This window comes from Erinaceus europaeus, chromosome 14, assembly GCF_950295315.1.
Source record: "Erinaceus europaeus chromosome 14, mEriEur2.1, whole genome shotgun sequence".
NCBI classification, from domain to species: Eukaryota; Metazoa; Chordata; class Mammalia; order Eulipotyphla; family Erinaceidae; genus Erinaceus; species Erinaceus europaeus.
The window spans coordinates 11,582,303-11,607,320 of record NC_080175.1 but is presented as its reverse complement, the minus strand read 5'-3'; the positions used below and the strand labels follow the sequence as shown (position 1 = coordinate 11,607,320).

The following is a 25,018-nucleotide window of genomic DNA, read 5'->3' as shown; positions in this document are numbered from 1 at the left end:
CCCCTCTTCTCTCAATTTCTCTCTCTTCTATCAAATAAAATATAAAGAAGAACAAACAAACAAACAAAAAGAAATGGCCTCTGAGAGTAGCGGATTCATCGTGCTGGCCCTGAGCCCCAGCAATAGCCCTGGTGATTATAAAATAAAACCATCTTCTACAGGTACCTGGACGAGAGGGATGCTGCTCCAGTGTGAGGCACCAACACACCAATCTGGGTCCCCCCAGAATAGAGGCTTGGATGCCATGATCCTCACTAGAAATACTGGAATCACTTTCCCCCTATTCTTTTGCACCCCATTTTTTTTTCTAGGAATGAAAAGCAGTTCAAAAATGGGGAATTTCAAGGAGCGAAAATTTCCCATTCCTTTGAAATGAGAGAGAGAGAGAGAGAGAGAGACAGAATATAAAATCTGACTGGGTTGAGATCTGGGCTTTAGAGGTAGACTAATGTACTTGGCTACAAACTTTATTGGTCCTAGCTTGTGAATAGACTTCTAGACAGGGCAGAAGGGTTTCTTTTGTTGACCAACAAGGTAGACAGAGCTACAGAAAGGATCAAATGATGTGTGGGGGGATCCTCACTCAGCTTCCCAAAATCTAGGGTACCAGAGAACCCCGGTAAGTCCACCCCCCCAACACCTTGATTACTTTGGAGACTGACTCTGTGGTCTCTCACCCATGGTGCTACACACCAGCTCTGCATCTGAGAATAAAGATAGGGCCACAGAGGCAGGAAGAAGGGAGGAAGGCAGAGCCACGGGAAGACACCGACCTGGTGGCATGACCAGCAATGACTGAGAGCTGGTTGTCACGACATGGCAGCAAAGACTTCTTCTCCCCTGAGATGGACCACTAAGCCCCTGGTGTTGCTGCTTTAGGAGAGAGAAGGGAGAGAACTCTCAACTCCAGGAGAGTCCAGAGCAAAGCCCAACCAAGTGCAAGGAATGTGACTTCCACAGATAGGACTCCCAGGGCCAGGCAGCCCACAATCCATCAATGATGCACCACAAATGAATGATTGAGGTAATAACAACAATAATAAAGTAACTGTGAGGTCGGGGAGGATATTTTCCCCCCTATTTGTAGAAATGACTGTGGCAATCAGGAAGCTGTCACCGAGAAAGCACTCTACAATAAGCAGTGAGTGCTCCGAAGGAGATTAGATAAAGCAAGAACTTAATAAGCATGTATTACCTGAGTAGCTCTTTAGAAAAAAAAAATCTAAATGATGCTAAGCAGCTCTGATGGACATTATGTTCTAACTGCCTGTGAAAACCGTCTTTAAAGCCAGCGCTGTCTCCGTCACTGAGGCGTAAAGAGCATCTGGATGCAGAGGCTGGCTGGGAGCATCTTTCTGCCTGTCTGGAACTGAGGTAGAGAAGGCTGAACAGTGTCAGAACATTGTATTCTTGTCAGAAAGACAATCGTTGGGAAGCAGTGACAAAAACCAGAGTTCAGAGTTAGCAAGACAGGATTGATGGCTAGCTCCTTTGTGTGGGAACTGGGAGACCCTGGGGCTGGCTGGTCATCCACTCTCTCCCTGCCCCTGCCCTGGGTCTGTTCTATACGGCAGAGTTAGGTGGGCTGATGATGGTATATGTGAGCTGTGCAGCTCTGATAGCAATTTCCAGTGTGTCCTAACCCACGACCCTGGGCCTCTGTTCTATTCCACTGTACTGAGCCTCTCCTACCCTTCCCCGGTATTCACTCTTCCAACCCCCAGGTCAGGTGGCAGCTCTTCCAGGAAGCCTTACTGGGTAGGCTGTACTCCTGAAACATTGTGTTTTCCTGACCACAGATGGTCACACATGATCATATGTGTGTCTGCCTTCCTCCCTCTGCACTGGAGGTGGGAAGTCAGGTCTTCACTTCTAGAACAGTAACTATAGGCTAATGGGCTATTTGGTTGAGTAGATGAACAGATACATGGGGAAGGATAGATGGATGGACAGATATAGTTAGGTAGGTAGTGGGTGGGTGTGTGAATGGATGGATGGAAGGATGGATGAACAGGTGGGTGGATAGATAGATGGCAGGGTGTACAGATCATGAGAACATGACCACTGACAGGACTGTTCCTTCTCCTCCATGTTTCTGGATGTAGGAGCTTTCCACCTCCCTGAGAACCTGATTCTTTATTACTGAGCCCTCTAGCTTTCCCTGACTTCTCTTAGTAGACCGCCAACCCTGACTGCTTTCTGGACCATGTTTCACTTCCTCTCTGGTCTCAGTGCCTGGCTGGAGGATGCCAATATGAACCAAACAAGTCCAATCAAGTTCCTTCACCTGGATCTTTCTAACAGGTCTTAGTGGAGAAAGAGTTTTAGCTCATAAATCATGAGTTGATAGGACATACAGGAGGAGTTGTGGGTGGCCCCTTTCACTAAGAAACAATACAAGAGAAGGAAGTGCACAGTCTGAGGGAAACAGAGTGAGGGGTATGTGTGGTCTGAGGGCAGCTCCATCTTGTTTATCTTCAACTAATCACTACCCAGTTCTGACTGTTAATCCAGTGTCCCCTCTTTGCTCCAAGCACGTATAAGCTAGGTTTTTGTCATGGAACAAGAGTCCCTATGAGGGGCTGGGTAGTGGTGCACCTGGTTAAGTGCTCACATTACAGTGTGCAAAGACCCAGGTTCAAGCCCTGCAGTGGAGACTTTGCAAGCGGGAACTTTGCAAGCAGTGAAGCAAGTCTAGCAGGTGTCTCTCTTTCTCTCCCTATCTCCCCCTTCCCCTCAACTTCTGGCTGTCTATATCCCATAAATAAAGATAATAAAATTAAAAATAAGAGTCTCTATGAATATCCCAAAGGCAGCATGACCCAAATAATTCAAGATCTTCCCCCTTGCCTCTCATCCAAGGGCTGAGTCTACTACCCCTGTTCTCTCTGTTCTCCATCCTGCTATCAACAGTATCATCTGCTTGATGCCACAGGCTAGAGAGGCCAATATTAGCCTTTGCCTATGCCTAGTGCTCACTAAATCATCACATTCTCTGTGCCCACATGCCCAAAAGCTCCCAACTTCTCACCCTGTCCTCTGGTTACCTCTCACCAGTCCTCCCCTCACACTATCATCTGGGGCTCCCTGAGACCCCCAGTCATGTCTCTCTTCCATCTACACAAGTGGCCCCCAACATTGTGCCCTTAGATCACACTGGTTTTCCTCCATGCCCCCTAGCCCTTGCAGTCTGCTGGGTTAACAACCCCCAGCATCCCCAAAACTGAGCTGTCTTCCTCTGTTTGACCTTCTCTGTTTCTCAGTCACCAAGAATGAGTCTGAATATGTCTTCCACGCTGCCGCACTTCTTCTCCCACAGAAATACAAGCCTCTTTCTTTGGGTTTCCTGAGCAAATTCAGCACCATTTCCTTTCCATTTCCTTTTACACTCAAAGGCAGGAAAAGACAGTTCCAGTGCCAAGATTCCATCTGTCCACATGAATCTAATAACTCACAGAATATGCACATATCAATAAAAAGTCTCTGGTTCTTTCTGTCTCAAGGTCAAAAAAGGAGAATGTGACCACACCAGGGCAGGTAAGATGGGGAAATGAAGCAGGGTCTCTGAGCTTGCTGGGCGAGTTCTGAGCAGGGGCTGATGGAAAAAAAAGAGAAAGCAGAGCAAAGGGAGACAGGCATTATTTCTAGCAGCAGGCTCTGGCAGGAACAGACAAATGGCTTCACACTCACCTCACTGCCAAAGAAGAGATAAAGAGATACACAGGGACAAAATGGAGCAGGTCGTAATGGCTCCAGCCTAACTCCTAGCCCAGGATTCCCAGGAGAGCAGGAAAGTGGGGGACTCTGAACCTGCTTGGCTCGTGCTCGAAGGACCCCAGCTCACTCCAGACATAGGCTGGGGGATGGAAGTTTTGAATGTCCCATAAGATGCTCCTCCTTTTTTGACAGAGTTACTGATGAAGAAACAATAGACCTCAGAAGACATTCTGGGGCCAGGTGGTGATACACCTGGTTGAGCACACAAGGTACCGTGTGTGCCTCTCTCTTTCCCCACTTTCGTTTTATCTGTCTCTATCCAATAAATAAAATATTTCGGGGGGCCGGGGCTGGGTTAAGTGCACATAGTACAAAGTTTAAGGATCCGGGTTTGAGTCCCCAGCTCCCCACCTGAGGGATACACACACACACACACACACACACACACACACACACACACACAAGCAGACAGGAGCTGGATCTCTTTGCAAGTAGTGAAGCAGATCTGTAGGTGTCTCTTTCTGCCCCCCGTCTTCTACTCCTCTCTCAATTTCTCTCTGTTCTATCCAACAACAAAAACAATAATAACAGCAACAACAGCAGTAGAAAAACTATGACCACCAGGAGCAGTGGATTCGTAGTGCGGGCACTGAGCCCCAGAGATAACCCTGGAGGAAAAAAAAAAAAACCATAAAACCAACTAAAGAAAGGGGGAGTGGCCAATGGCAGAAGTGGACTTGTGGTGCAGACACTGAGCCCTGGTGATTAGCCTGGTGGTAGAAGAAGGGGGGGGGGGAGGGAGAAGGAGGAAGAGACATCTTGAATCTTCCTCTTGGAACTTGTGGAGTCTACTGCCTGTACTCAGAGTCCCTCTGAATCTAGGAAGCCTCAGCACAGACTCTGTGGGACAGCAGCTAGGGAAGGTGGGCACATTAAAATCCCACCACTCCTCAGCAGGCATCACTAAGAACACCCCCATGTAATCATTTGAAATGGAAAGTGCTCAAATGAACTGGAAAATGTTTTACTTGTATTTCCTCGTTTTCCCTGAACCTTTCTTTGCACGGTTCAAAAGTTTGCATTGTCTAATTGCTGATTTCCATTTGTGAATGAATCAACGTAAAATAAAATTAACTGCCAAATTAATCTACCCATCTACTTTTAGGCATTAATTATCCTCAGAGCCATTCTCTCCTGCACTTGACGCATGTTCAGACAGGCCCAGATATGCAGGGATGCGGATCTTGGATTTCAGCTCATGGAAGCAAGGCTGGAGCTCCAGCAGGCAGAGTGTATGTCGTGTCTATTGGGGTCCGAGTTCAGGCCAATGAGACCCATTCCTCACCTTGCAACGGCACAGCCCTTCTGGAAGCACAAGTAAGCCTCTAGAGCAGAAATCTGCACAAGATCTTGCGACATGTGTCCCGGTTGTCTCGGTTAACAAATTAATGAGGACACACTTCCTTGAAATGTAACAGGGTCAGCCCTGGGATGGGAAATGTGGTGCTAGCTAGGGCAGAATGTTGAAAATTACATATGCTGTTCTTTGGGGGTTGTACCAAGGGAGACAGTTTCTTGGTTCTATTAAGAAAAAGAGGGAAAAAATGAAGTAAATGAAAGTCCCCAGATCTCCAAGATACAATTATAGACTCCTCAGTATCTGAGGAAATGGAGAAGTATCTACTTGGTGACTTGACAAAAGATACCGAGTCCCCACCACTGACAAGTGCAGGGAGGGACTCAGGGGATGTCCACTGGGTGGGGGCGGGGAGGTAGCTAGCAGGTGTCCCTCCTGGGGAGTCAAGAAGGCCTGGGGGACATAGTTCTAGTCCCTTCCCTTTTGAGATGTAGCATTATCAGAATGGGTTTTTTTTTTTTTAACTTTTTTAAAATCTTTATTTATTCGATAGGGACAGCCAGAAATTCAGAGGGTAGGGGGAGATGGAAAAAGAGAGGAGAGACACCAGCAGCCCTGCTTCATCACTCGCAAAGCTTTCCCTCTGCAGGTGGGGACTGGGGGCTTGAACCTGGGTCCTTGTGCACTGTAACATGTGAGCTCAACCAGGTGTGTGTCACCACCCGGCCCCAAAAGATATCTGAACAAACTTTTTTTTATTTTAACCAGAACATTGCTCAGCTCTGATTTCTGGTGGTGCAGGGGATTGAACCTGGAATTTCTGAGCCTCCAGCATGAGAGTCTCTTTGCATAACCATTATGCTATCTACCCATGGCCTCAAAATGTTTCTAGCAGGACTTCAAGGGTTAAAGAATAGGAAAGCTATCAGGGGAGGAGATGGGATATGGAGTTCTGGTGACGGGAACTAGGTGGAACTGTAACCTTCTTATCCTATGGACTTGTCAGTGTTTCCTTATTATAAATAAAATTTTAAAAAAATAAAGAAAAGAGATGTCCTTGTTCAAATACCATGAAAGGCTTTTTTTTTTCTTTTTTTTTCAAGGGGAAGTGTTGTAAAATGTGACAAGGTGGATGTTCCTCCGTGGGAGACTTTATGCCAAGGGACAGAAGCCAGTCACCACAGGAACAAACAGCTCACGATTGCTCTGGTCTGAGCTATGCAAAGTCATCAAACTCCCAGGAGAAAGAAGAATCTGTGGTGAAAGGGGAGACAGAGAGCTGCTGGTGAAATGGCATGTGCTTTTTAGATAGGCAAGAGGACGAGGTTCTAGAGAACCCTTATCCACCTTGTGCCAACAGATAATAATACGTTGTAGCCTTGAGAGTCTGTTAAAAGGTTACCCTCCGGGAGTCGGGCTGTAGCGCAGCGGGTTAAGCACAGGTGGCACGAAGTGCAAGGGCCAGCATAAGGATCCTGGTTCAAGCCCCCGGCTCCCCACCTGCAGGGGAGTCGCTTCACAGGCGGTGAAGCAGGTCTGCAGGTGTCTGTCTTTCTCCCCATCTCTCTCTGTCCTCCCCTCCTCTCTCTATTTCTCTCTGTCCTACACAACAACGACGACAGAAGACCTCAATAACAACAACAACTACAACAACAATAAAAAAGGGCAACAAAAGGGAAAATAAGTAAGTATAATTTAAAAAGAAAGGTTACACTCCAAATTATGCTTTCTTGCCACAATATGATGTTCTCACACAATAAAATTTTCTTAACACAACGTGAGAAAATGTAACACTCGGCTTCACCTAGGAATGTGCTTTCCACACAGAGAAAGAGTCTAGCTTGGAACCCAGCCCACAGAGAAAAAGTCGTGTTTTGGGAGGTACACTGGCAAAAGGAGATGCCAGGCTTCAGGGAAAAGGGGGCTTTTATATCTCATCACACCCCCCTAGTGATACCTCCCCATCTGCCTTTCTCCATATAAACTGGAGGTCCAAACTCATGCAATGAAGCCAGCCAGCTTCCAGAGGGAAAGGAAGACAAAGGCAAAAGGAAAAGCTAAGATTATACTTCCTCTGTGTGAAGGGAGAAGAGACAGGCTCTCTCCTATGTTATACTGTGGCAGTGAGGCACCATGGGCCCTGGGGGAAAGGAGCCACTGTGGGGTGAGTTGGGAAACCCTACGGAAGGCCATTTTAATGAATTTGAGCAGCACACTGACGAAAGATGGAAGAGCAGCTTGAGAGTGTGCACTTTCAAGAAACAGAATATGGTTTTAGGAAGCGACCTGCCCTCTCACCATGCATTCCCTTTGGACATATTGGAACACCACAAGCCATTCATTCCTGGTGTCTTCATCTTTGTTGTCTTCTCCCCTCTCACCTCCTTCACCTCCTCTCTCTTCCTCCCCTCTCTCTTTCTCCTCCCTCCTCCTCTTTCCTCCCCATCCTTCTCTCTCCCTTTCCCTCTCTCTATCTCTCTCTGTCAGAACCTGGAAGCTCACTGAAGTCCCAGTTCCATCTCTAGCCAGAAAAAGTAACTCTGGGGTCTTCCTCAAGATGGATTATAAAGGGATTAGATAAAGGATATAAACTACAAGACAATTAATAAAACCTGTTACAAGAATACACTTCTCTCATAACCTAATAGCTTATATTACATTCACCGTATCTGACAGGGATGGGGTAATCATGAGTACCAAGTGCAGGCTTTGGATCTCAGGTGCAAGATGGATCTTATGGAAGAAACAGCCAAGTGTTTATCACCATTCTCCTTCCACCTTCAAGCCATTGCTAGAAGGATGGAAAGTCATCTATGGATCCAGTCCCTCTCACACAAAGTCTCATCTCCAAAATTTCTGGCTTGGACCCATCTGTGAACAATAGTCATGTTAGTGTTGAGACAGGAAGGGGCTGTAACTATTTGGCATTCTCCAGCGGAAGTTCCTGAAATTCCAGTTCTGCTCATAGTAGACTGACTCCTTCTGCCCCTCAAACTAAAGACTTAGGCACTTGGGGAGCAGATTCAGAGGTCAAAGGGGGATGAGTCTTCACTCCTTCTCATTCTGCAGTCCAAGGTTCTCCCATGCCCTGTTCCTCGGTCTCTTCCTTCTCCAGAGGGGTATTCTTCCACTCCTTGAAGTTGGGATTCCCAAGGTTATTGCTATAAAGATTCCTGCCCAGGACCCTTCCAGAGAAGCTGGGCAGTTCCTAGCATATAGCTAAGAGTGTCTCAATGAAAGAAGCAAGAGTGGTTGGTCAAAAGATCTGTATGAAATTTGCACTTGACTGCTCCCAAGACAAAAGCTTTCCTCACAGGATATTGGTCATCATCTGAGTTCTCTTCATACGCAGGTCACCCTGTGCCCAATGTAAAAGGCGGGTTACCAGTGACCAGGGAGGGAGCACAGGAGTAGAGCAGAGTCAAGAACCTGGGGCATGGGCAAATACTGTTTTAGAGCATCAGATTTGGAGGCACGAGGTCCTGAGCAATGTATATAATAGAATTAATTACAGTTTTTGTTCCTCCCTTACACAAATCAATCAATTTAAAAAATGTGGAGAATCACTTGGGGTCCTAGACAGGGAATCCTTGGATTCCCCTATAGATAATATGGGGGACCTAAACAGCCAAAAGCCTTCAGAGCTTAAGTTCACCCTTCTTCTAACTTAATCAACCCCACGTACCCCCAGAAACAGCCCAGGACTTACAGAATAAGAGCTTAAATTCACCCTTCTTCTAACTTAACCCCAGGTACCCCCAGAAACAGCCCAGGACTTACTGAATAAGCACATGCCTTTGAGCCCAGCTGATGACTGTGATCCCCTCTAGCACCAACCCATTCATCTCATTCAAGTGCCTCTTTGAGCTTTCCTGGGGTTAAAGATGAAAACACCCTCTCCTCACACCCCCAATTCCAAAAGTCTAGCCAGCTTCTGGAGGAGGTATGTGCCAGAAACAGAGGTTAGTTCTGACCCATCTATTCTCAAGGACCACCCTCCCCTCAGTCTAGCGTCCCGCCTTCTCACCCAGCATCTGGTCTGCTTACCTGCAGATGTAGTTGGTCTTGCAGGAGTCCTGCAAGTTCAGGCAGTTGGGCTTCTCCCTCTCCTCATAGGAGCACACGGGCACAATGGTCTGCCGCCTGCGCTCAGTGCAGGCAATGTCCCGGCAGGAGCAGAAGAGCATCCCGTAGCTGTGCTTGGCGGGGACCTTGTCAAAGAACTGCCGCAGGGCCTTGTGGCACTTCCGACGGTTGCACACCTCGTTGGACATGCTGGTGGTGCAGGGGGTGATGTAGGCCGACCTGTACTTCTTGCAGGTGTCATCCAGGTTGCAGGCCTTGGCCGCATCCAGGCAGTTGTTCCCTTTGGGGATGTGTTCCACTGCGAGAGAGAGAGAGAGAGAGAGAGAGAGGCATGAACCCTGGATCTGACACCCCATGTTGGTCATTCAGACAGGATTGTTTACCTTGGGAGTTCAGAAGCTAATAACTTCATGAATTCACGACAAGGAGGAAGTACTAGGAGCACCAATGCCAGGAGCCTACATGCTCTGGGTATTCTCTGAGATGTGTAATTCAGAGGTATTGAGTGAAACCAAAGGAACTTAGACACCTGTCCAACTACATATAAACAAGTATTCAGCTCTGGGTTGGTTAAGCAAAATTAGGGTAAGAGAAAAAAACGCAACAAATTATATACTTGTTCATTATACAGTATATAAAATGATACGCTAAATGTAAGTATAATTGCCGTGCAAACCTCCAGGAATATAATTATGTAATAAATGCATATAGTACATGCTAATTACTATATGATTACAAGTAATTACATGGTTATTTGAGCCCAGAAGACAAAATATTATGCCAGGCTCTCTAAACAGGAAGAAGCAACTACAATGAAGCTGTATTTAAGTTCTAGCTCACAGGCCATTGGAAAGCAACCAGAATAAATTACACAGAATTTGCAAGCCTTACCACATGTAAAATGTAAGCTCCATGGGTACTAAGGTTGTAGACTGGAAAAATCCAGGTAGAATTTTGAATAGGATTTCAACGGGCTTGTAAACCAGAGGCCTCGGGATGTATATGGTTTTCAAGCAAAACATAAGGTGCCTTTGTGCTCTCAGAACAACCAGGGCTGTCCCTATGCAACTGGGAACAGACCATGGTAGAGGCAGGGCCCCAGGGCCAAGTACAAAGGTTAAAGTTAGAAGTCGACCGAAGGGACGGGGCGATACACCAGCAGGTAGGGTATGTGTATGCCTTATTATGCAGAAGGTTTCATCCCTGGCACCATGAACAGCACCAAGAGAGCTCCATGGATGGTGGAACACTGCCGTGATGTCTCCTCCTCTCTCTCTTCTGCTTTCCCTTCATATCTCACTCTAGCTCTCTCTGGCTTCTCTCTTAGAACATACACTGAAAAAATAGATGAGAGGCTGTTCAACCATATTGTGCACACTGAGGGCTTTAAGTCCATTAGAAAAATGTCACACTAGAAAAAGGATGTGTGGGTAAGGAGTGTTAAGTGTTTGGTGTCACACTCAGGCTCCCTGAGACTCAAAGACTGGAGTCTGGGAGGCAAAGAACATGAATGACTCTCCACAATATAGAGGTCTGTTGTAAGACTTAATTCTTTTTATGAGAGAGGGGGTAGGGAGGCCAGAGCATTATTCAGCTCTGGCATATTTCTACCTCGTGAATGATCTCCCTGGCTTAATACAAGCATTTCTACAAAGAGGGAGAAATGATATATATAAAAGAACAACCAGAGCTAGGTTACAAGATGGGTCATGGGAAACAAATGGTTAAGTATAGCAACGGCCCTCCAGCACCAGCAGAGGGGCAGCAGACAAGCCCCACACAACTGTGTAGATATACCTGCAGCACTGCTTCACCACCCATGAAGCAGCCCCATGCAAACAGGAGGGGCTTGAACTGGTGCCCTTGTGCTCTCTACCAGATGTGCTACCACCCAGCCCCAAGATGAGAAAGTCTTTAGGTAGGTTGATTGGGATGGAAATGGCAGTGCATTTGGTACGGGTCTAAAGGACGCAAGGAATATGATTTAACCTCAAAAATGAAGAAAACCCTGCCACTTATCACCACAAAGTAAAACATGGGCATATAGCAGTGGCTAATTATATATAATATATATTTTAATATATAATATATATACTAATATATATTATATATAAAACTATAGCCATCCACAGTAGGACACAGACTGCAAGATTCACAACTAAGAAGTAGCTAAAATAGTCCAACTTAGAGAAGAGCAAAACAGTGGTGACCAGAGACAGGAGAGAGAGAAGGGGGGGAGGTGGGGGAAGAGAGAAATGGGAATCTGATATCCAAGGAGTATGCTGTTCCAGGTATGCAAGACAAGTAGGATCTAGTGGCCTGTCATAACATTATTGTACTGCACACTTAAAACTGTCAAGAAGGTAGATCTCCTGTTAAAGGTTTGTACTGAAAACTAAACTAAAGAAATAAAAATTCCACAAAACACATTCACAAGGAATTTGGAAAATAATCTCGCCCTGTTCAGTTGACTTGTGCCTTGATTTCAGTAAAACCAATATGCAAGAATCAGCAATCACAGAGTTAGACCCGGCACCATGAGCATCTTGCCCATGCCCCAGGTTCTTGAGTCTGCCTAACATCTGAATCCAACAGTTTAAAGTGAACAGCAATAAACAGGACACTCAGTCCTTCTTGGGTGAGCTGTGCAGGGAATCAGCAGCTGCACAACAGCCCTGTAAGCTGCTTTAATGAGTACACCTGCAGCCTTTTCCCTAGCAGACCATCCACTCCCAGGTCTCTCTAGCTTCTGTTCTCAGACACAGGCTCTTTGAGACCCAAGGACTAGAGTCTGGGGGACATTTGCATACCTTAGGCTCCAGGTTTAATCCTTAGCAGTGCATATTCCAAAGCTGAGCAGTGAGGGGATCTCTATTTTTTTTTTAACTAACTTAGTTTTAAATAAATCTTACTAAAAAAAAAAAAGTTTCAAGGAGTGAAACAGTTACCATGTACCTGCACAGGCTCACCAGGGCCTCTAGGCATGAAAGGCACTGAGAGCCTTCTGAAATTCCTCATGCTGTGTGCTCTTGGGCCCAACAGCAGTGATTTATATTTTTGAAGGTTGACATCTCTCTAGGAAATGTCTAAGCCATGCATTTTTAATGGTAATCTAAAATAAATGAAAATGGCCACGTTTTGGAGCATGTGGATCAGACCCTGCAGGCTGGATGTTACTACGCAGTGTCACTGCCTCCATGAGCACCTTATAATCTCTAACTGCAAGAACAGAGTCCCGACACCATAAAGGACTCAAGAGTTAAAACAATGTGACCATCAATGTCTAAGCAAACAGTTCGTGTTAAGTCCAACAGATTAACAAAAGGCAGAAGAATTGAATCATTGCATGGCACCCAATAACACTGGCCTGCCAAACTCAACAGAAATCAAGATGAAACAGAGTACAATATTCCAACTGCAGGCACCGGCGGGGCTTCAGCATAACCACAGTATCCACTTTATCCAGTTTACAGTACTAACCTGTACTTTCTAAGTACTTTTCTGCTTTCATGACTTTCTAAGTTTTGTTCTTGCACCAGGAATTTTATAGTTGTATAGAAGCAGAGTACATAGTTTTATTGTAGTCACAGATTAAAAAAAAAAAAGGAAAGAAAAGAAAAACAACAAAGCTAGACATGTAAAAGTCCAGGAACTTCAGTTTTCTCTGAAAGTTGTTTTTATTTTCTTTTTAATTTTTTATTATCTTTATTTATTTATTGGATAGGGACAGTCAGAAATCAAGAGGAAGGGGGAGATAGAGAGGGAAAGAGACAGGAAGACACCTGCAGTCCTGCTTCACCACTCACAAAGCTTTCCCCCTGCAGGTGGTGACCGGGGGCTCGAACCCGGGTCCTTGAGCATTGTAACATGTGCACTCAACCAGGTGCACCACCACCTGGCTCCTGAAAGTTGTTTTTAAATTAACTTATGTTTTACATTGACTCTGAAATTTCACCTGGGTATTGGTGAAGTGGCACAGTGGTAAAATATAGGGCTTATCTGCTCATGGTGCAATACCATGAGTGCAATACCATTCATTACACAGTATATATCTTGGAATGGAATGGTGTCATGTTTTCTCTCTCCCTCTCCCTCTCTCCTAGAAGTGAATGACTCACTGAACAAATGGATAAATTAAATATTTCATCAAAAATTTTCAAAATGAGTTCGTGGCATGGGATCTTAGCAATTTTATTTTAGACAGATACAAGCAAAAAAATAAAAAAAAAATCAAGGGGCCCGGTGGTAGTACAGCAGATTAAGCGCACGTGGTGCAAAGCACAAGGACTGGTGGTGAGGATCTCATTTCAAGCCCCAGGCTCCCATCTGCACGGGGATCAATTTATAAACGGTGAAGCAGGTCTGCAGGTGTCTATTTTCTTCTCCCCTTTTCTCTGTCTTCCCCTTCTCTCGTGATTTCTCTCTGTCCTATCCAACAACAACAGCTGCAATAACAATAAGAATAGCAACAGGGGCAACAAAATGGGAAAAATGGCCTCCAAGAGCAGTGAATTTGTAGTGCAGGCACCGGGTCCCAGCAATAACCCAGGAGGCAATAAATAAATAAATAAATAAATAAATAAATAAATAATCAGAGGGGTTACATAAAACTCTAATGCATTAACCAAAAACAAATGAAAGGAATTGTATAATGTAAAATCATTAATAATATCTCTGATAAAAGGTTGATATTCAAAGAACGTGTTCTCAATAAGCAAAGAAAAACTAAATCCAATAATTGTAAGTGTAAGACCTAAATATATTTTCTGAAGAAAATGATCAAATGGCCAATCTTAATTACCAAAATTATCTTAAATGCCAAAAGGTGAGTATAATCATTATTATGAAAATGCAAATCAAAGTCATAATGAAATATCACCTCACAGTTCTTAGAATGACTATTATTTAAAAAATACATACAAACTACAAATGCTTGTGAGGATATAGAAAAACTAAATTCTTGTTTACTGTTGGTGGGATTATAAACTGATATAATCACTGTGAAAAACAGAATGCAGCTTCTTCAAAACTGTTTAAAATAGTACTACCACATGATCCAGAATTGCTCTGGTAACTGCAGTTCTAGCAATTCTGTTTCTGGATTTATGGCTTAAGGAAACAGAATTACTTCGTGGGAGAGACATCTGCACTCCCACATTCATTACACCATTATTTACAGTAGCTAAGACAAGTAAACAGCCAAGTGTCCACAGATGGATAAACAGATAAAGAAAATGGGGAAGCCAGAGAGAGAAGGATGAATATGGGATGATCTCACTCATAGAGAGAAGTTGAAAACTAAGAACAGAAGAGAAAACACAAAGTGAACCTTGGACTGGATATGTTACATTGCACCAAAGTAAAGGACTCTGGGTGGTGGTGGTGGTGGTGGTGGTGGTGGTGGTTTGTGTGTGTGTAGGGGGGCAGGCCCTGGATGATCAAGATGGAGGAGGACCTAGGTTAGGGTGTTAGGTAGAAAACTGAGAAATTTTATACATGTACCAGCTATTGTATTTACTGTTGACTGTAAACCATTTACACACACACACACACACACACTGGAATACCATTCAGCCATGAAATAAGATTCTGCCATGGAATAATCTTGAGGGTTTTGTGGTAAGTGAAGTTAGCAATACAGAGAAAGGAAACTATTGTATGAGTAGAGTGGATTACATGTGGGATTTTAAAAAATACACATAAAGAAACTCAAGTTAGAAAATGTTCATATTTCTGACTAACAAGATGGAACTGGTTGGATAGGGAATTGAACAAGGTGGTCAGAAGGGACAAACATCCAGATATAAGATAAATAAGTACTTTGGATGTAACATACAGCATGGCAGCTATAGCTACCATTGCTATTTGGTCTATAAGGAAATTGCTTCTTATCATAGGAAAAATGACAGCCCTGCTTTTTTGTCTACTTGAGGTAATGGGCATTAACTAAGTTGATTGTAATAATCATTCTCCAATATCTGTACATCAAGTACTCATACTAAACACCTTAAATTTCCATATCATAATATAACTGTAGGGAAAAAAATACTGACCTAATCTATGACTGATTTGTTACAAAATGTTAATTTTTAGCTATTAATGATTAACTAATTATTGTTAATTTTTCTTCTTATGATTAAAAAGTAAAAGCAATATACCCAAGAAATACTGTATTAAGTGAGAATAGGGTGGACTTTTTTTTTTTTTTTTTTGCCTACACTATAAATCCACTGCTCCTGAGCCATTTTTTCCCATTTTTGTTGCCCTTGTTGTTATTGTTGTTGTTGTTGGGACAGGACAAAGAAACTGAAAACGGAGTGGAAGATGGGGGGGGGGGGAGAAAGACACTTGTAGACCAGCTTCACTGCTTGTAAACTGACCCCTCTGCAGGGGGCTCTGACTGGTACTCTTACCCTGGTCCTTGTGCTTCACACCACATGTGATTAACCCAATACACTACTGCTTGGCCCCTCCTGGGTGGACTCTACTATGTCTAAATCTATTCCTTGCTTTTATTCAGTGTCAATCAGATAATCTGGTCATCTCTAATATATGACTCTGCCAGAGAACCACCTCCTTAGCATGATTTTATAACCTCTAACAAATTCCAGAATGCATGATCTGACAATTCAGAAATGCAAATAAACAAATAGTCTATTAACTGACTTCCAGCTCACAGAATAATGCCAGACTTATTTTTCGTTTCTGATTCTCACTCACTCAAAATATTCTAATGACCCTTCCCCCAAAAACAATATGTATGATGCCAATATTACCCAAACAACAGAAGCAAAAAGGAAGAAAGGAAGGCTAATATTCTTTACAAATATAGATTTGAATATATTAAAAAGATTATTTTTAATCATTAATAAATCCACTAGGATTGATCTCTATGTATAAGAGCAGTCAAATATTTTAAAGGCAATATAGTTTTCTATGTTAACAGATAGGAAAATAATCATATGATTACCTCAACAGACACAGAAGAAGCATTCAACAAATTACAGCTCTCATTATATATAAGAAAAATGTTGGGTAAGCTAGAATCTATACAATACCAGCTACTAAGAGAAACTTAACCTTTTTAAAATATTTATTTATTCCCTTTTGTTGCCCTTGTTGTTTTATTGTTGTAGTTATTATTGTTGTCATCATTGTTGAATAGGACAGAGAGAAATGGAGAGAGAAGGGGAAGACAGAGAGGGGAAGAGAAATATAGACACCTGCAGACCTGCTTCACCACTTGTGAAGCGACTCCATTACAGGTGGGGAGCCGGGGACTCAAACCAGGATCCTTAGGCCCGTCCTTGCACTTTGCGCCACCTGCGCTTAACTCACTGCACTACCACCTGACTCCCAAACGTAATCTTTTGAGAGGCATCTATGAAAAATCTAAAACCATCTTAATAGTGAAATAGGGACTATTTCCTGTCAAAATCAGGAACAAAAAAGGATGCCCATTTTTACCAATGATCCAAAATAGTGCTGAAGGTCTTAAGTCTTTATAAAAGGCAATGAAAGGAATTAAAAAGCAAAAGATTAAAAAGGTAGTCATAGTTGCAGATCACTAAGAAACTTTTGAAGCACCTACAAAACACCTACTAAAGATCAAAGTTAAGGAAGAAGATTATATACACAAAAATTAATTGCATTTATGAGCTATCAGAAGAAATATTAGAAATAAAAATTGTATTTACCAAAGACAAAAGGCATTTGAGAATAAAATTAGTGAAAGACATACAAGATTTTCACACTGAAAACCTGAAACAATATTGAGAAAATTAAAAAGTGGTAAATATGTGGATATATATATATACCATGTCCATGGAACAGAAAACTCAGTATCACTAATATGTCAACTTTCTCCAAATCACATTATATTTTTAAATTGACTAGTAGATTCCTAAATATGCACAGAAATGCAGGAGAGATATCATGATGGATATGCAAAGATGCTCTCATGTCTGATGCTCAAAAATTCTCAGGTTCAATCCCCTGTATCACCACAAGCAGGGCTCTCTTAAAATAAATACACACACACACACACACACATGGCAAAGCAATCTTAAAAAATGAGAAAATCTACACTAATTTCAAGATCTACTCAATAGTTATCAAGAGGATGCATGGTATGACAGAGGCATAGACAAACCAATGGAACCCAAGATAGAGCTTAGAAATGCACTATGCATTCACAAGTCAAAGTCACTCAACAAAACTAATGAAGAAAGTCTTTTTGACATATATAATGAAAATAAGTAAAATAAATGCAAAGAATAATAGGAAAAAATAACAATGAGCATTGCATCAAAATGCATAAAAATTTATATAAGACTGATCACAGATTTACATCAACATAAACACTAAAATAAACTTTAAGTAGATCAAAACAAGTTTTGGAAATAGGCGAATCTTAGAACCACAGAAAGTACTAACCATAAAACAAAAAATATTGACAACTTAGATCTCATCAAAATTAAAAATTGCTCACCTGCAAGAAATGCTTTAAAGGAAATGAACAAACCACAGCAAAAAATTAAAAATTCATATTAACAAAGGAGTAATATGTAAAATACACCTAGCATGCCAAAAACTCAGTAATTTAAAAAAAAAATTTCAATTGAAAAATGACCCACATATTTGACTACACATTTGACACAAGAAGATACAAGAAAGGGCAATTAGCACATAAAAAATATATTTTTCTCATTAGTCATGAGAAAAAGACAAGATAAAACTATGATTACACTCTACACTCACATACTCCTTACAATGCTTATCTTTTTCCCCCCAAAAGTCTCACAAGTAGATAAAGGAAAACCATTCTTAGTCTCCTAACTTATTCACCTCCAACTCTCTCTCCAACCCTAAACACCACCACCTCCCAGTTACAGTGATGCTCACAATAGAGGCTCCTGAAATCACAACACATAGAAATTAGTTTTCACTTGTGCAGAAGATTGATTCCCTACATCTATAAAAACAGATCATTCAGTGCACAAAGATGCTACCTCAAAGACTTGAGGGCAGAGGCAGGCATGGACAGGATAGTTCCATTTAGGTCAGTGGACCTAAATGTCCAGTCCTCTATCAATCCACCCGCAGAGAAGCAAGTGATCCGGGTCTTTATGGGCTGGGCACACATGCCTCTCTCTGCCTGTGTGGGAAGGCTCTGAACAGCTTTCCCATAACTGTGAGTGCCATCCTCTCCACAGCTCATTTTAGAGTTCGGCATTAAAACGTTGCTCCCACCCCTCCACCTCTAATCTCTCCCTCCATCTGCTGTTACTCATTCTTTAACTTAGTAGAATGTCTGGGATGCTGTCTGAATGGGAAGTATTCTCAGAATACAGGCTGTTTACTAGAAATCCTTTTTTCCCCCTTGGGAGAGGGCATATGTGTGTGGGTTGTGCTGGCTAATGAGCTCCTTTTCACCACCAGCCCAGCACTGGGTGATGGGGAATGTAACTTCTCTTCTCAAAGGTAGACATAACTACTCTGTCACTCTACAGATGGTGTACTGCTTTCCTCATCATGTTAAGGCTTCTTGACTGTGGTCACCTCTGCTGTGACTTAGTTCCTTTTGTTTTCTTAGGCACAGAACGTATATAAGCATTGTGGTAACTAGAAAGTCAGCTCCCAAGTCATGGGTCATATGTTTCTGAGGAATTGGTTCAGGTGATGCAAAGTCCAAGGACCAACTTAAGGATCCCAGTTTGAGCCCCCGGTTCCCCACCTGCAGGGGAGTCACTTCACAGGCAGTGAAGCAGGTCTGCAGGTGTCTATCTTTCTCTCCCCCTCTCTGTCTTCCCTTCCTCTCTTGATTTCTCTCTATCCTGTCCAACCACGATGGCATCAATAACTACACCAACAAAACAACAAGGGCAACAAAAAGGAATAAATAAATAAATAATTGGTTGCTGCTGGTGGTGGAAATGTGTCTTTGAATGTGTCATAGCACAAGTCAGCTTTTCCCTAGTAGGACACAAATTCTCCCCTTGTGAAATGCTGTATGCACAGTCCCTTCCTGTTTTGACGGTTCTCTGATTTAAGGGTGGTAACAGCAATTGCTGTTTCTGAGCATAACATCAAGCACTGAAGATAAAACTTGATGATCAGACACAGAGTAGAAGATCCCACCCAGAAGTTCTCTGCATGGGCTGGCGCTGGGTCCTCAGCTGTTTGTTGCTCTGGAGAGTTCCATGGGACAACGATTCCAACCCCAACCAACAGGCAGAGCAAATGCAAAAGGTCCGCCAACACAGTGAGATGTAGAGGTGTCAGGGGTGAATTATGTACTGGGAGATGCTTTCAGATTCTAAATTCCTCTGGGGCAAGGAATGGCCTCTATCCCAAGTACAATCCTCACATTGTCCCAAATCAAAGAAGCTATCAATCACTGTGGGCAGCAGACCCTCATTATTTACTCTTAGGAAATGCCACCGTTATTGGCAAACGTTCAGGCTAGCTAACCAGTGAGAATGATTCAGGATGAAACACAGATGCAAGCAGCTAGAAATCCATTTCTATAGATTACGAGGTGGGACCAAACAGTAAATATATTAAAATATGCACAGCCTACATAAGATGTGATTTATTAAACAGAATTTCACTATCACAGTGAAAGAACACTGTTTACAAGGGCTTGCCAATTTCCGGGCATCTTTCTGTCTTTCTCTTCAGGGCTGCAGAACTGAATTCACAACTGATTTCCCCCTTTTTCCTGACTTAATTAATCACCCTGCTAACATAACTACTGTTCCTCTTCTAATAGGCTTCCTTTAACGCGTTATCCTAGTGAATAAGAAATGGGCCAAAGACGCCAAGATCTTCATGGGGGTTGGTTGTGCTTTTGCTAGAAGCTCACATTTAGAGTCTAATCTTTTGAAACTCACAGGGATCAGATGGAAAATTTGATCACACAGGTTGTGACCCTTGTAATTGATCCTTTCAAAAGACCGACCTTTTACAGCTGGGGTGCTAAAAATTACATTTATAAGGCACATGTTGGCTTTTCGGAGCCCTTTTTTGTCCTTTATGCACTGCTGCAGACATATTGTATTACATGATGATAAATTTCCTTCTAGCTCTGGTTCCCCCACCACCCAACCCAAATCTAACAGGAGTTCACTAAGCCTCAAGCCACACCCACATTTTCTCCATGGTTCACAGGGATGAAATCAGACAAAATCTTGGTGAATCTGGAAATATCTTTCTGGCCAATGCAGAAGGGCTCATATGTTCACAAGTCAGGGCCTCAACCCCCAGCTGACCGTCTTCTTCATGCATACACTGTGGTCACACATCTCCCCCACATCTGCTCCCCAATCCAGACCTTTTAAAAAAATCAGATGCCTCCCCTATAGTAGTGTGCAAGTCACATGCTGGCTGCTGCAAAATGATTAATAGTGCTGTCTCAGCAAATGGGATCATTCCATTTTTAATTAACCTTTCCAACCTCCTCCACCTTTTCTTTTTGTTCTACATGGGCTGTCCAAAGTTTTCACCTTGTTTATGTTCAACTGGGTTTGAAAGAAAGGCATGAAAAATGGCAGCTGGGAAGGCAGGACTGTGCTCAGGTGAGATTCCCGGCTGAGGTGTGGTGCCTCACCCTCACGGTATATGGGATATGGGAACAAGTGGCTCAGAATTTGGTGGCTGGGTTCCCACCTCATTTTTGTTTTGGCAGCCAAGGTTCATTTAATGGCCTTGGCTACCAGGAAACTGGCTTTTTAAAATCTCTTTCAACCTAATTATAATTACTGTGTATAAATCACACAATGATCAATTATAAAAATCTCGGCTTCATAAATATTTAACTTACCATTTAAATCCACACTGCAGGAGTGCCTGAAATTTCTGAGCCCATCTCTTTGCAAACAACTGCTTTATTACAGTTCCAAAGCCAATTACTGAAAACTGAACCAAGTTTGTCTTACAGAACACTCAGGCACATATTTGAGCATAATGCCTTTCTGTGTATTAAGATGGCACAATTTAGTTATTTCTAAAATATGCATGCCTCTCATTAAAAAAGATATTTCACCAAGTCCTCTATGGCCATCTTTTAACTCCTCAAGAATGGAGAGGCGCAATTATGATATTAGACATAAAAACACTCATTAAAATATATTTTATCTAATGTAAGATTGACTCCGAGATAATTGAGGTCAGATTTGTTTGGAGAGTGTATGGTGACGTGCAAATGCTGATGTGCAGAGGAAGTGAACTTCTACACGGGCTCAAGCAAGACGGCGAAATATTTTTCAGCAAAATCATAAAGCTATAATTGGATTTCAATTTAGTAATAGTTGGCCTAAGACAGGCCATTTTTAATAATCTAATTAGGTGTTCGGGGCCTACCCGAGATCTCAGTGACTCTGCTTCAGAACTATTAATTGTGCTCAATCCTGTTGCATCTTCAACCGTGAAATTTGCTATTATGTGTAGGACTGGTTTTCAGTTATAAGTATTTTTTCCCAATCACAGATCATCTTTATAATATCCCCAAATGTCTACTCCTTTCATCTCTAAAACTGAAATCATTCAATGATGGTCTCTGATGCAGGATACTTGATGCCAAGGAGCTCAGATTTTGTCCTTTTACAGACAAAAGTCACATGAGATTGATAAATATCTCCTGTTTTTCTGATGACAGAGAGCAGCCTTTACTTTTGTCTAATTTTCATTAATTAAAGGTATTTAATTATGAGCATCTTATTAGCAGCAAAATTAATGAGGGTTTCAGCTACAGGAAAAGATTTGCATGAGAATGTGAATTTAATTCATTTCACAGGGTACACACTGTAGCTCCATTAATATTTAGCTTGTGCAAGCTTCACTCGTATTTAGTCATTTCCACAATAAAAGGTTCAGCATGTCTTCAAAGCCAGTGGTGCTTCTCCCCCATGAAAACAAATGTAGGCCAATCAAGTAACAAGCTATCCAAGGTCTTCCTCACTTCTCTGTCAATGTACCCAGATAAATAGGCTAACTGAAAGGAAGCTACAGAATAGTTTACTTGGAAAAAAAAAAGTGCTCAAAGTTTTCATTCAATGCAAATGGTAGCTGTAAGATAATGTCTCTCAACTTTTAAACTAGCATACCTAAATTAAGAAATACCCTTGTGTATATCAAGGAAAGACATTACTCTAGGAAGCCGGAAACTTCCCCCAAAGAAGCTGCCAGTGTGCCAGACATTTCATGGAACCTTTCCCTAGGAGTCTGAGGCATGTTCTTTGGGGAATGGATTTTTAAAAACCAAATATCATTTAGCACTAAATGTGGTAATGAAATAGATAACGATGACAGGCAATGGTTATGGGGGGGGGGGGAAGATAAGTAATGAATAGACGTTTTCATGTGAATAGATTGCCTTCATGTGGGATCTTACACATAGTAACATAGTAACCAGGGGAGTGGTTTTATGACCAGGTTTCGGGACAGTGCTATCACTAGGATAAGCATTTTGCTTCTCCTCGAAATGGCTTTGAAGAACAATATTCATTTCCTTGTATGTATTCTTCAGAGGCCATCATCTTCAGACAGACTCCCCGTTTGTTGTATTTCACTGATGAACAGAGCCAAAGGATGCCACCGAAAGACAGGCTAGAGCGTTAACTTTCACAATCTGACTTAAAAAATAAATAAGTAAATAAATAGATATAGATAGGGAAAGAAAGAATGGATGAATGTGAGAAAAGCAGTGGAGTCTCTCATATACCCAGAGAGAAGCACTCTACACACCTGAAAGCCACAGAATCCTCTGAAACAATGACAAATGAAGAAGCTGAAGATCCTATTAAGTAGCCTGGGTGATGCTGAGATAATAATGAATCATTGATGATGTTGGCAGTTGTCGCGGCCTCATAGTGTGGGATTTCAGCAAAGATAAGCTAAATATCGGGCCTTTATTTTTAGTTAAAGAGCATAAAATTCAATGCCTTTCCTCCCAAGAGCCTATTTACATACCTGCTGTGCTACCTATTTGCCTTCACCTGCTCCCCAATTAATACCCCATTAAGCCACTCCACCTGCAGTGGCTTTTACCTTCACCACAGCCCTGCCACCATCACTCATCTGCTACAGCTCAATTGTTTCTTTGGGCAAGATAAACAAAAGCTGCATGAATAATAATAGCCAGGCTTTCGCTTCCAGAGTATGCATTCTCAAGAGCCAGAGTCAGAAGGAGAGCCCACTTTCAGAGAGGGAAATGTCACTAGTGTAGCAACATTCAAAGTTGAGCAAAGGCATAGTCTAGATTATGTGGAGAAGCAATGTCCATTTCAGTTAGGCAGGTTTTTGAATTCTAGGCACATGCATACACACACACACACACATACACACACATATTCATATGTATGTCCTTATGTATAGTTTAGCGGTGTTTCATTCAAGAAGATATTTTGTGTCAAGTTAATATTTGGTTAAGGGAAACTTGGGTGACTTCTGTCTATAAAGGTTGGCACATTATTGATTTCTTATGCAAGAAGGTAGTCAGTATTTGAGAGCTGGTTCATTCATTTAGAGGTCAAATGTAGGAGGCATCAGAAACGTTTACAGAACAAACTTAAAAAAAATTAATAAGAAAAGACAGATTTCTGGGTCCTTTTGGGTATCTATATCTTTAAGATGCATCCAGATTTTCCTGATAATTGGACTTAGGAGTTGGCTGCTGATTATTTTCCTTTTTCTATTCTGTTCTTTCTATGTCACCAGGCTAATCACTGAAGCTTAATGTGTGTTTAGTTCTATCATTCTCAGGAAGAAACAGAGAGGGGGAGAGAAACCACAGCACTGTTCTCAAAACTTCACTCCTGTAGGCTCTGCCAATGTGGTCGCCAAAGGCTCAAACCCAGGTCCTCAGGCAATCTACTACCCAATCTAAAACCCTGTTTGAGAGCAGAGGATCTACCTGCACAGTAGAGCACAAGACTTGGCATGTGTGAGGTCCCAGGTTTGATTCCCCAGCAATGCATATGTCAGAGCTGAGTGGTGTTCTGACCTCCCCCCTCTCATAAAAAACAAAATCATTGTTTTGTTTTGTTTTTGAAACTACCCTTTCACTTACTTTCCTGGTAAAGTTTGGTTTACTGGAGAGGGCTCTGATCACATTTTCAAGAATGTAGCTTCTCAGCCAGGGAGCTAACTCATCAGGTAGGGTACCTACCGTGGACCAGGTTCAAGCTCAAGCACCACATGAAAGGAGCAACAGCAAAGAGGAGGCTCTGGGGCTGTGGTGTCTTTCCTCACCCCCCCCAATCTCTCTCTCTCTCTCTCTCTCCACACACACATGTGTGCGAGATCCATAGTGATGAACTTTCCCATGTTCAAAGCCCCATATTTCTCAAGAGGGAGGGAAGGAATATAGCATCCAAGAGTTGCCTCCTAGCAGCTAAATCATTAGGGCCTCACCTCCAAGAAGATCTACTTGATGAGACAGCTTCTTTGCCCGCATGTCCAGCACATTTTCAGAATTAAGTTAGAATGGACACCACAGGTGGTCCTAGCACTGATGCTCCCAAGGTGAGCTGAGTGAAAGGTGCCCCCACTCCCGAGACCCCCCTAGGTCTCCCATGGGCTGCTTACTGGGCAAGTGTCACCCATCTACATGCCTCTGTGACCCTCTGTTTTTACTGTAATGGTGAGCTGGCAAGTTCCTGCTTGCTTCATTTCTAGTTTTAAACTGGCTCTAAATGTGTTCACATATTTACCCCTCTGAGCAGAGTTCTAACAGAGCTCTTGTTAGATCCCCTACTGGAAGGACTACACCAGTGAGCTCAAAGATTAAAGTTAAACCCTGGATTTTTTTTACATTAAAATTCCTCAGTCAGGGCCCTCCACTGTGTCTCTGCAACT

The 25,018-nt window shown here is 42.6% G+C and overlaps 1 protein-coding gene across 2 annotated transcripts in view; it reads right to left on the bottom strand.

Annotated features, from left to right (window-relative positions):
• Positions 1-25,018, bottom strand: part of GFRA1 (GDNF family receptor alpha 1) — a 275,166-nt gene that overhangs the window by 74,287 nt on the left and 175,861 nt on the right. For both annotated transcript variants that reach the window (XM_060171220.1, XM_060171221.1), the window contains exon 5: positions 9,122-9,458. In XM_060171220.1, coding sequence (XP_060027203.1) covers positions 9,122-9,458 — 337 coding nt within the window. The remainder of the gene's footprint in view (positions 1-9,121; positions 9,459-25,018) is intronic.